General features: G+C 58.3%; 1 protein-coding gene across 1 annotated transcript in view; it reads left to right on the forward strand.

Annotated features, from left to right (window-relative positions):
• The window catches only part of LOC117644709 (autism susceptibility gene 2 protein-like), a gene marked incomplete at its 3' end in the record, with an annotated part of 81,919 nt that overhangs the window by 58,410 nt on the left and 10,730 nt on the right, over positions 1–12,779 (forward strand). Inside the window, exon 7 of the mRNA XM_034384323.1 lies at positions 6,092–6,145. Coding sequence (XP_034240214.1) covers positions 6,092–6,145 — 54 coding nt within the window. The remainder of the gene's footprint in view (positions 1–6,091; positions 6,146–12,779) is intronic.

A 12,779-nucleotide genomic window follows, 5' to 3' on the forward strand; every position in this document is an offset into this window, starting at 1 on the left:
ATGGCCTCTGGGCGTGATCTGGGCCGCAGCAGTGGCGTAGGTCAGGGCGGGGCCGCGTGCTCTTGGCACTACTGCTGGCACGCCACTGCTTGGCACTGCTGGCATCGTCCGAGATTCCTTTACGCGTCATAATAATGTCACTCTCGCGGCCGTGACTGGTTTATTGGCATCGTTTTTCCTCGCCGGCATTGGCTTCTGTGCAGCCGATTTGCTGTGTGTGTGTGTATGTGTGTGGCGCAATGCGCGCCAGCCCTGTTCTGTATTCCGCCGCCAAACAGCGCGTCGTCTGTATGCCGTTTTCGAAATGCGTTTGCGGCCGGCGCGGCTTGCCGCCTGCGTGCGCTCACTGCCCTTTCCCGATGCGTGTGTGGTTTTTCTTTATTTTTATTTTTCTCTTCGGTTTTCTCTCTCTCTTCGTCCCGACTTTGTGATGGTAATGTAATGGCTGGCTGCGTGTGTTATCGCTGGCCGGTTTAGGTCTTCGATTTCATGCTCACTCTGCCTAACAGAAAGGGTTGGTTCGTATCGCTGGAAAGCTGTTCAACGGACTTTTGCGCCATTGTGATGTATAGAAATTCTACCAGGTCTAACGAAATTTGTAACCAATTGCAAATATTCTCACCATTGAATGTGGGTTTTATTTTTCTGCAGTGGAGTGCGTGAGTTGCGAAAGGGCCATCACGTGCCGACCAAGCTGGTGGTCAACACACACACACTCTCAGTCTGGCACTTTGACAGACGCACAGTGCATGACACGCGGTACACGGCTTGTCGTGTCCGCGTGATCGTCGCGCGTGTTTTACGGGGCTTTGCGCGCCCGTTTACGAGCGCATCAAAATGTTCGCTCACGTCCGCTGGTGTGGCGTTGCCGAGCGTAGCAGAGCGTTGCAGTAAATGCAGCCAGGGGCCTTTAATTTTCGGTCGAGTGGTATTACCGCTGCACTTGGCTCGGCGTTGGAGTGCGCCCTTTCTGTCCGTGTTCTCTGTTGGCATGCCTGTCTGTGTGGATTAGTCTGTGTGCGTGAGCTGACGTGTCGCCCAGTGAGACGCCGGCCGCGTTGACGTGTTGCTGGCGGGAGGACGTCCGGTCGCGATTGCTTTTGGAAAGCACTGAATGCTGGGCTCCGAGTATCGGCCTTGATGAGTGTTTCCTGAACCGTATAGACCTAGTGATACCATCTCGAAATGAATGCGAGGATACAAAAAATGGCAGCTGCTGACGGCGGTGTCGTTTGCCTGTGTGAGTGAGGCGTTGCTGCTCGCGGCGTTGCTGCGGCCCGTGATGAAAAAGGTGCCAGTAATTGGTACGTGCTGTTTTTTCCTCTCTGCCGGCGTCGATTCGCTCATTATATCGGTGTCTCTTTCTCACTCGACAGGTGGCAATTTTTTTCCTTGCACCTTTTTCTTCATCCTCACTTGCCTCTTGAAACGGATGATTGGCGATTCAATGGCGCCACCGCCTCGACTGAGTGGTGCCCTGTATTTGTCTTGTGCTTCGTGTTTGTTTTCACCTTTTTGCTCCGTCTCTGCGAGGCTGGCTGGAACACCCTTCTGTTGCTTCTATTTTGGCAGAGGGAGGTGCGCGGTCGGTGACCTGCCGGGCACGCCCTGCGGACTGGGGAAAAAATCAATTGCTCAAAGTCTGCGCCGTTCCCTTCCCCGTTCCTCAGGCCAAGATGGGCGCCGCTTTTTCCCCCGTCTCCGGCGGAGGGTAGGAGAAAGGAGGACAGCTTTTAGGGGTGGAAAGCTGCTCTTTGGCCCGGCTAGCCGCGGATGCAGGGGAGCTTTGCCATTCAAAGATGGACTGCGGAGTCTGGTCGGTGCGCCTTCACGGTGGAGTATGCTCGCGCATGTTGTAGTAACGCAAGTGCAGTCCATGGAAAAGATTAAGCGAAGTTCTACCAGTGCTCGAAAACCATGGAATGGAAAGCTTACAGTTCAAATAACTTCTGTGCAGGACTATTTCATCTCAATCGAATGAATACTTGCCGCATTTCAGTTCAGGGAAGGCCTTGTTCAACAGGGTCTTTCGAAACATTCTCGGGCTGTTTCCTATCTTCATGTAAAGAGGCGTAGCAGCCTTATCCTTTCAGCACGCGACCCCAAAGGCGATTTGCGGAAGTGCTGAAATGAAGCAGAGGCCGTCGTGGGGGCACACGGACCGAGGCACGGACGGGATGGCGGCGGTCCGGGGCATGCATTACTCAATCGCGGCCGATGCCGCTTGTTTCCCCCAGGGGAAATTAGGCGCAAGTGAACGCTTTATTTCCAGGAGTGCGGCCCAGCCCGCCAGCGCAGCCCAGCGCAGCAGGGCCCCAGGGAGGGGAGCGCTCGGGCCGCGGGGGAGGAAGGGCGGACACACGCCGAGAAACTTTCCCCTGGAAAATAATGTTCCTTTTTTCCGAACGCGCATTTTGTCTGTATACTTTTTTGTTGGCAGTTTTGTGAGGGTAGGCAGCAGGGCTCTGAGACGTGTCGGTTTGATGGGGCGTGAGCAGTGCATCGTGCTGGCTGGCTGGCTGCTGTCTGGCCGCCGCAAGAGGATTGCGGTCCGAGCGACAGCAGGGTGGCGAGACTGGCGAAGGGCAAATGGATGAATAATGACGTGGGGGTGGCTGCCTGCTTGCTGGCTGTCTGCGCGGCCGGCTGCCCGGTTAGCGATCAAAGAGGATGAGGAGGGTTTTGGCGGCGGGTGCGTGCCGCTGACGCGTGTGCACTACCTCGCGTGCGTGCGGCCGTGCGTGCGCGCGGTCACGCGCCGTTCCCACGCTACTGCTGTCGCCGCGGCGGCGTGCACGCTCGTGGCTTTTATTTCAATTTTTGTGTTGGCAAACCTTGATTTACTCTTTTTGTCGGTGACTTGCCCGGCTTGCTAATGAACGGCCGAGGCACGCAGCACGTACCAATCTCTGTCGCGACACACCGCTGTTTCCCTACTGTCGGTGTGTCAGCCTGTGTGTATGTGACATGGCGGCGCCCTCTGATCCTCAACATGGGACTACACACGCGGCTCGCCACAACACGACATGTGCTTGCCACTACACCCTACACCTTTTCCTCGTGTGTGAGCGTGCCTGTGCATGTGTGCGTGCCAAGGCGCGTGCAAGCCCCCTCGCGCCGTCATACTCAGCTGAGCGTAACTGCTGCCAACACACGCTCGCTCACACACACCACTCGGATACGTGCGTGCGGTTAGCGGGCCCAATGGATCAGCTTATGGTGATCCGGCTAAGCCCGCCGGGGATGTATATATCCCTTGTGGCGGTCCAGCCGGGGACGTTTACAGCCCGCGGGTCCAACTTTTATTCGGGCCGGGCATGATGGCGGGAAGGGAGCGGAACGGGCGGCCCTCTCTCTCCTCCGCCAAATGGGAAACAATGAACACGGTCTGATAGCGGATCTGCGGCTCGGGTTCCGCCCTCCTCACAGCTGGGGTCGCCGCGCCGCCTCCGCCATGCCGCGCCATGCCCCGCCGCGCGTCCGAATTAACACGCCCCTGAGGTACATTAACTATTTATCGCGCCGTGAGACCATAAAAGAGGGGGAGGGTCGTAATGACAGTGCTCCCCGGGCCGCCACGGGCCGACTGGGCCGACCGGGGCGTCAGCTCGCGTATAAATAGATACCCCCAACTGCTCTAGTTTTTGTCCGCCGTCAAGCATTGTTCCCCTTCTTACACGAGGCCTCTGAGGGGCGAGGCAGCCGCGCGCGGCCTCGTCCTAGGAAGTTGTTGCGGTTAGAAGCGTCACGCTGTTTTGGCGGGATTTATTCTGGTGGCGGTGTGGGCGTGGGGAGGCCCCCGCACTTGTCTCTCGGCCACATTTTCACGGGGCGGGGCGGGCCGTGGTGGGCCGCGGGGCAGACAGAGTGGCCCATTTGTCGTCGACCTCCCAGCGCGCTGCGCGCTCAGCCAAGACACACCGCGCTCCGCCGCTCCGCCCCTGACTCCCACAGCTCAGCGTCTCGAATCGGTGGCGCCCAGCCTAATAACGCTACTGCAGCTGACGAGGGCGTACTGACTCCCATTGTCCTCAGGACAGAACGCTAACTTGTCGGACTTCCTTAGCGACGTAGGAGCCTTTTCTTTGGACAGGTTTCTGAAGAAGCCGAACGGAGAGAGAAGGCAGGTTTAACTACTGGAAGCAAATCCATTCTGTTCCAAATTTGGCCTCGGAATTTTTGCGGTCAGCTTCGCGGCGTTCTACGTGCTTTGGCAAGTCGGACGCCCCAACTTCGGATTCCCGTTGTTTTTGTGCTGATTTTTTCCTCCCCCTCGGAGACCGCGCAGAGGAGGGGAAGGCAACAGGAACTGTCATGTAGAGCCGCCGGCTTGATAAAGTTGGCGTGCAGTGGGCGGCGAAAACGAGCAGCGGTTAGAAAAAATAGGAGAAAAAGACCATGTCAGTTTATGGGTAAAAGTACAATATTGTGTCTCTTTTTTCTGCGGGGCATAAAAAGGCGACTGACTCGTTGACCGACGCAGAGTTTGGCCGCACTTCCACTCCAACGAGTTGACAAACTTGGGCGTGAAGGGACGCGCCCTGATCCCCGGGACGGACAAGTTCGTTGATATGCGCCCCAAGTTCAATGGAGCGGGGATAACCGCCCCGGCGCTAAGTACACTCTGTGTCGGCATTTCTCGCTCAAGCGCCAATGAGCGTGGATTACTGCGCGGCTAAGTGGGCTGCGCCTGAGTGGTCTGGAGGCGCTTGAGCGCGCTGGAGAGCCGCGGCTTGTGACGTGACGAAATGGCGGATATCAAGCAGGGAAAAGTTGGAAATTGATGGTTGGAATTCAAATGACACCTTGCTGGGGCTAGCCATCAGCCTCTAGGGTTGAGGCAACTCACCGCGTTTGTAGCGAGCGGATCCTCACTTAGTCAAAGGCAGGACCACTGGAACAAATCAGTCGTCCTGGAAACATTCTTTTGTCTGGAAGATGGACTCTCAACGCTTGCAACTCCGGCCATGAGAACCTGCAGAGAACCTCGGCATTGAGTTGGTTTGCCGCTGGTGGTCCCCGTGGCGTTTAGCTTTTCGATATCGCTTCCGCGGCACGGACAGCGGCAACAAAGAGATGTTTGTCCGCGCTTTTGTTTTCCTTTTGCCCCTCTTCTTTTTCCGCTCCAACTGGCACAGCGATTCCAAATATGCTTTGAATACAGCAGCCCGTTGCGTATTGTGTGCTTTCCTGCCCCCTTTTTTGCTCGATCCCGGTCGTGATCTTCTTCATCTCCTCTTCGTTCAGCTGCCTCTATCCCCTAACTCATCTGCTTCTTTCTCGTGTCCCCTCTTCTCTCCTGTTTCCTCGTCTTCTCTTCACCTCCTCCCCACTTGGAATGGTTTCTTCTGGTCGCCGGTGTTGTTTCCAAGGAGTGTCTTGTGTGTAAATGAGGTGTCCACCCGTGTTGGCAATGTTAACCAACCGGATCTGTGTGTGTGTGTCTGTGTGCGTGTGTGTGTGACAGGGGATGTCTTTATTTATCGTTGCGGCCGTTGTGTCGCGATAGCCGAACTGTCCTTTGGTAGCCATTGTCCTGCCTGGTCCGGACTTGGTGGCCCGAAAATTCCCCGTGCGATTAAAGGGTTCTCTCAACTGCCCGTGCTGGTTTTATATCCTGAAAGGATTTACCTTAGCTGAGCCAAGCCATGCTCGGAGCATGTTAAACCCGTCAGGGAGTTGGTAACGAAGAAGGTTGACTCCCGGAGCAATTTTGTCGTAATTCTGTAAGGGATTAGGGTTGTGATGTGGATCGCAGTGGCATGTGACGATTTGTGCGAGGGTAAGGAAGTCCCCCGGGCTGGTTGTCGGGTGTAATTCCACTCCGCCCACCTGGCAGGTGACCCGGCCGGTAACCCTAGATGACTGGCTCATCGCCCGGCCTCGGCGTCCTCGCCCGGACAGAAGGGGTGGCGGACCGCTGGGCCACTGGGCCCCGGGGGGTGGACGTGCTGCCTCGGGGCGGTTTGTCGTGAAGTGAGATAAGGTCACTCACGGACGTGGCTCGCTGACGGGCTTGGCCAAAACACACCCGCCTCGCGGTCGGCCTGCCAAAAGCGAAAACTGCAACCTTGTGTTCCTCCTGTTTCAGGTGAGTTCCTCGCGCCGAGGGCACGCCGTCTGGCGGCCGAGCTGGGGACTGGCGGTGAGTGTGAGGGGAGGCAGCGGGGTCGGCTCGAATCTCGGGGCGCGAAGGGAGACTAATCCGGTAAAGGGGACGGCATGAAACTGATCCCTAAAACGCGACGACCAGACAGGACGCGCCCATCCCCTCGACGGCGCGGCGACGCTCCCCTCTGCCAGCACACTATCATCCTCATAAAATTGCACCCCTGCCGCCGTCTCTTTCTTTGCGCATTTCCCTCGCTCTCGACAAGATACCGGAAAGGGGAGGAGTGGGGATCCAAGGAGTGTGTGTGTGTGTGTGTGTTTATTCATATTTTGTTTCTTTTTAATATGTCGTGCCTATTGACATGCATCGCCTTGTTGTCGCACCCTTTCTGCTGACCTGGTAGAGAGAGCTTTGCTGTGAATTGAGGCGTTGTCGGTCAAGCGCGTACGCACACACACGACACGGACGCGGAAGGCTGTACCGCTACAGTGTAATGAATTTGCCAGCCGGACTCATCATGGACCAACCAACCCTGCTGATGATGCACAGTGTGCTGCACGCCCACCACCGCTTTGTGGGCCGCCTCGCTGGACAAAGGGTTGTGTGTGTGTGTGTGCGCCCCGTGGGCAATAGCTTATTAGCCGCACCCCCGCTGCGCGCTGGCGTGCGTGTGTGTGCGTGTACACAGAGACGGCTGCAATGAATGAGTAATGCGGCCAATGGGGTGGCCGGCTGGCGCCTCGCTGTGCCCGGCTGTGCCGCCACACTGTCACGCCAGTGCGCTGTGCGTGACGGCGTGGCGTGACAAGCAGCGTGACTAGCACGGAGTGAGTGACGACGAGGTCGACGACGGCCGGGCATGCCGCCGCGTGTCGCCTGTCTGTCTGCCTGTCCGTCTGTCTGTCCGCCCGTCGTGGGATTGAATGAAATCGCGCCGCGTGTCAGCGCGCAGGCCGCGCAAGCTGCCTTTCTGCCCCATTCCTGTTTATTCTAATTTGATTCCCTTTTTGTAACCAGATAGTCCAATCGGTGCTGCAGTGTCGTCGGGTTTATCGGCCCGGGGCGTTGGTCCTCCTCTCCCTCCTACACTGTAGGGGTGGCTTTGAATTTGCCGCGGAATTTATTTTGCCCCGCGTGAATTGGCTGAGATCACGCGCGCGCTCCGAGGGTAGTCGAGGGTGGCGGCGGAGTAGGGTGTGCGGTGCCCTGCGGCGTTGGCCTGGGGTGGAGAGAGAGGACAAAGCACTGTGTGCTCTCTTTTCCCTCCTGTTATTTCCCTCTTTTTTTGCGAGCCTTTGCGGCGACTGCTGTGCGTACCGTAGCCAAGTCCCTCCTCTCCCTGCCGCCGCCACCGCCGCCGCTACTGGAAGCGGCTGCACACGTTCACACTCATATCACACACACACACATGCGCGCCGCTGTCGCGAAATGGCGTCACACAATTTCACGCGCGTTCATACATTCGGGCGCTGTGTTTTTCCTTTTTCTTTGGCCGTGTGCGTGGTGCCTGCACAGTTGCCTGTTGTGGTGCGCGTCGACGCGACCCGCTCGGCCACGTCGTGACGACCGCGCGGCGTTTACGGCGCCGTTTCATCGCGTCACGTGCCTCCACTGGAAGAGAGAGAGAGAGAGAGAGAGAGTGTTTGCATGCGGGGTGCGCGTTTTACTCCTCACGGCGACGCGCTGGCCCGACCGCTCACCGACCCGACTGCCGGCGCGCCGAGCGCGCGTTCGGTCGCCGCGTTGGTCGGTCGTTTCCGCCCCGACGGGACGGGGTAACTTTGTGCAGGCCCGCGGGGCCGCGGGGCTGCGGCATGAGAATGTTACGAGTCGGGTGATGGCGTTGCGCGGGGTGCGGTGCGGCCAGGCCGGGCCAGGCCGCCAGGACGGGGCAAGCGGGCAGGACTGCAGCGCCGTAGCGCCGTTTTCGCGGACGGCCGGACGGCCGACGGCCCATCCCGCCGCGGCACTTTACGAGCAATGGCTGCCCGTGCTTTACGAGCCCCCCCCCAGTGGGCCAGAAGACCGGTGGAGGTGGACACAACTCTCGACGCGTTTTGAGCTACAGAGTCGCTAAACAGGGCTCGAACCGAGCGTGTGACCCCACCAATGGATTGCTCTCCGAACGAGGAATCCATTGGTGGGGTCACACGTTTGATTCGAGACCTCTTAAGCGACTTTGGAGCTCAAAACGCGTCTAGAGTTTTGGCCGCCTCCACCGGTCTTCTGGCCCACTGCGCGGCGGGGAGGGGGCCAAGCCGGGGCCAGCACCGCGTCGTCGCGTCGTCCTCATCAAAATGCTAAACGGCGCTCGGCGGGGCGCGGGGCGGCGGCGGTGGGGCGGCCCCCGGCGGCGTCGACGTGCACCCTCCCGGCCACGCCCCGCGGGCCGGCTGGCGGCAGGGGGTTGTCGTCGGCGACCTCCAGGACGACCCGCAGCCTCCGCCACGCCCTGGCGTTGCAGCGTAGCACCGCGCCGTCCCTCACGGGGCGCCGCGGCCGCACCTGGCCGGCCGCCTCGACCGCGTGGGCACCGCACGGCGCGCTAACGTCCGCTATAAATATTGACGGGAGTCGTAACGGAGGAAACGTGACAGTAAACATGACACTAAAGCCGGCGACAATAAACTTGACACTAAATCGTGACCTTCCTTTTTGGCCGCGCGCCGTTCGCGGCGCGGTCGAGCGCGGCTCAGACGTCGTGTCTTTATTTTGCTGCCGGCTCGCCGTCCCGTTTCCCCCCTTCCCTCCCCCCTCTCTCTCTCTCTCTCTCTCTCTCTCTCTCTCTCTCTCTCTCTCTCTCTCTCTCTCTGTTTTGCTTCTACCCGCTGTCGCCACCGCCCTCCCCACGCTAAGTCCACGGCTATCTGCGCCGCATCTTGCGCCCTACCTGGCCCACTTCGTCTTGCTGCCTCCCCCGAGGCCCGCCTCGGGGTTTGCGAGAGAGAGGGAGAGAGGCCGGGGGGTCGCGCCCCCGCGCGCACTTTGCACGACGACGACAGAGATAGTGAAAGATGAGGCAGGAGGATGATGGCCTGCTTGCGGCGCGGCGGACGCGTCGCGGTGGCACGGGAAAGAGACGGAGGGGGGAGGGGGGGAGAAAAATGGGAGCGGAAGCTCATTCCGCGCCGCGCTGTGCCTGGCTGTGGCGCGGCCGTCTAGCCGCGTGCCGCGACCATTACTTGGCATTACTCCTAGCCGGCTGCACAGCTAAGTACCGCCGGCGCGTTTTTGTTTTTGTTTGGCCACTAATTTTGATGTGATGGAGAGCGAGCGGGGTCGTCGCTGTCGCACTGGCGGCATTAATAGGTCGCTTCCGGCCGACATGACAATGTGTGTGTGACGTCACGCCGCCTGCACCTTTACGACTCGAGGCGTGCGCGCCTTGGCGTGTTACGGCCTTGCCGGGAGGAAGTCGTGTCCAGTGTGCAAAAAAATTTCGTTTCATTACGTTTAAATTTTTTTTATTTTCAATTTTTTGGCGGGGCATAATTATACGGAGGGGAGAGCTATTGCGGTCAAGTTGTCAGGGATAATGGTTCATTTGGCCGAGTGGAAGAAGAGGGGCTCTTGGGGCTTGTTTTGGCTAGGTCCGCAGCGGCGCGGCCCCGGGGGGCGGCAGCGGGGGGCAGGTGAGCGGGGGCGGCGCGGGGGCGGCGCGGGGGCGGGCGCCAGCGAGCTAAGCTTGTTAGCGGCCTAATCTGAGAGCACTTCCCAGAGATTCGCAATCCGATTACGGGAGTTGGGGAAGGCGAGGCGACGCAAGGCGAGGGAGCGGAGCCGAGCGGAGCCGAGCGGAGCCGAGCGGAGCGGGGCGTTCAAAGCAGACAACGTTGTTCTGCTGGCCGACGGTCCGGCGTCCTTTATTTTTACCCGCCGCTCCCTTACCAAACTTACAGCACTGCCAGAGGAGACCGGAAGTTGAGAATTCAGGTTGTGCGTTATTTTTCTTTCTCAAATAGCCTTGCCGCCGTTGAAGGAGAGCGAGAGAGACGAACGACGCGTTTTCGCTTTTCCCCTTGGAGTGTCGGCCGGCTGTGTACCCTTATTCACTTCCAACACAATGGGATCTTCCCCCTCATCTCCCCTTCCTCCTCCTTTTTTTTTTCATCCCGGCGAAAATTTGACTTGACGACAGCGTTATGCTTGATGAAGCAAAACGAGATTTTAAACTTTTTCTTTTTCCAACCCCTCGTCGTGTCGCCGCTTTATCATTTTTTGTCTCTCTGCCCGGTTGTCTGCTTTGTAAGACGGCTCGCGGATGGCCGCGGTCTCGTTAGCATAAGCGCTGGCATCGCCTGGGCATCGCGCGTCGCGGATTGACTCGTCACGCCGCCCGCGTTTGGAAGCCTGCTTTTTGTTCCGAAAAAATGTGCCCGTCCGGAATTACAAACGTCATTTCACCAAATTGTCGCGATAAGCCCTGGTTTACGGTGTAGCTGCAAGCTGGGGTCCAAGAGGGGCGCTAAAGGGGCTCATTGCAGCGGGGGGCGTGGGGGTAAGAAAGAGGGAGGGGGCGCATGGGGGGCAAGAAAAAGGGGGGGGGAGGGCAATTCGCGCTCAGGGCGTCGTGAATTTTATGGCTCCTTAAACTGCGCGAACAATCTACTGGCGCGGGTTATGGCTCGGCATGGCGGGGCTCTGGGCTCGGTTAGTTGTTGGTAATGACGGAATAAAAGTTTCCCCCTCGTGAGAGTGCGGCCAGCCAGGCCAGCCTTTCGCGGCCGGGGGGACTGGCGAGGAAAAAAAGGGTTTTAGTGCCGTAACGGCTTACTTGATTTGCAGGCTAGACTATTTGCAGTGAGCGGGCAAGGGGAGGGGGGCTCGTGTGCACTCGAGGAGACGGGCACAGTGGGCCAGAAGACCGGTGGAGGCGGACGAAACTCTGGACGCGTTTTGAGCTCCAGAGTCGCTAAATGGGACTCGAACCGAACGTGTGACCCCCACCAATGGATTGGTCTCCGAACGAGGAATCCATTGGTGGGGTCACACGTTTGATTCGAGGCCTGTTTAGCAACTCTAGAGCTCAAAAGGCGTTTAGGGTTTTGTCCGCCTCCATCGGTCTTCTGGCCCACTGTGCGCAGAGCGGTGGAGCCGAAGGTGCAATATATCAGTCCATTTGGGTTGATTTGGCGTCCTCCGCTTCGCTCGGCTTTGCTCGGCGAACACACACGCGTGTATCGGTTACAAATGTCGCCTTTTTCTGTGTGTGTGCCCGTGTGCGTGTGCGTGTGTGTGTGTGTGTGTGTGCGCGCGCGTGTGTGTGTGCGTGTGCTCAGGGGAAGGGGTAAGAAATACCTGCGCGACGGACGTGCCGCCGCTGCCCCTCATGAAATATGGAAGTGTGTGTGTGTGAGTGAGCGCGCGCGGTATGTGATTTAAGCCCCGCTACCGCCGAGAGCTCCCCGTCAGGCCGTCACACGTCCAAGCGGCCTTTTGCCGCCCGTGACAGGCGCGTGACGTGGATGTGACGGCAGGAGGCTTTTTGCTTATTGGCGGTCACGTCCTCGTGTGTATGTGTGTGTGTGTGTGTGTCCGTGAGCGTGTTAGTGTGTGGTCACGTGTTGACGACGCCGGTTTTCGTGTCGGCTTTGTGGTGTGCCGTCGTATGGTGCCGATGACATCGGACATGTCGCGGCCCGCGTGTGTGTGCGCGTGCGTGCGTGTGCGTTCGCAGAGAGAAGGGGTCCGTATGCTAAGTCGCATGAAAGCGAAGCCATGTCACCGCTTGCCCGTGGACGCGCACGGCAGCACGGGTCATGTCTGAGAGTGGCACTTATTCCATTTGTTTACCTGATTTTTTTTCCTCCTCGCGCTTCACCCTCCTGCCCTCTCTCTCTCCCCTCCTCTGCAAATAACAACACTGGGCGTCCGTTTGAGCGCAATTAATGGTGCAGGCGCTGGGCCTGCTTCGTGCGAATGTGTTGCTATGCGGCGCGCGTAAGGGATTCTTCGCGAAGCCTGGCGAAGCGGCGTTCGGGGGGCAGTTTGTATTCATGCTGGCCCTTGTGTGCGCGGCCCGACCAACCGACCGGGCTCCAGATGCAATATTTATATTCTATGTAAATAAGGATCGATTTAACCCGTATCCTCCCGACATGGAAACATTTTTAGCGAACCTCCCCTTCTCTCTCTCTCTCTCTCTCTCTCTCTCTCTCTCTCTCTCTCTCTCTCTCTCTCTCTCTCTCTCTCTCTCTCTCTCTCTCTCTCTCTCTCTCTCTGCGGGTCCTCGAGGCGGATGAAGCGCGAGAAAAAAAAGAGAGGGAAATAAAGAAGCGAGTCGACATTTTTACACATTCAAATCTCCCCTGACGTATTGGCATTATGCTAAGATAGCCCTCTTTGGCGCTCCCCTCTCTTCGCGTTTTTTTTCCTCTTCTTTCGCCTTTTTTTTTCTTTTTCTTCCTCTTCTTGGGCGTGCCGCCTTTCTCCCTGCAGTACCCTCTTCAATATGGATCACGTCCGTTTCACTCTTGGCTGGCTCGAGATGGAATACATTACGGTTTGTCACCGAGTTACATTTCGCTCCACTGGGGGGTGTCTGTCTGCCCGCCTGCAGGCCGGGCCCCTCGGGCAGGTGTCTCGGAAGTGGAGGGGCGCTATGCTTGGCCCGCGACTGAGGTTTCGCGACGAAATAACCGACGTTAAGCTTTCTAAAGTCGTGTCT

Source organism: Thrips palmi, unplaced genomic scaffold, assembly GCF_012932325.1.
Source record: "Thrips palmi isolate BJ-2018 unplaced genomic scaffold, TpBJ-2018v1 HiC_scaffold_18, whole genome shotgun sequence".
NCBI classification, from domain to species: Eukaryota; Metazoa; Arthropoda; class Insecta; order Thysanoptera; family Thripidae; genus Thrips; species Thrips palmi.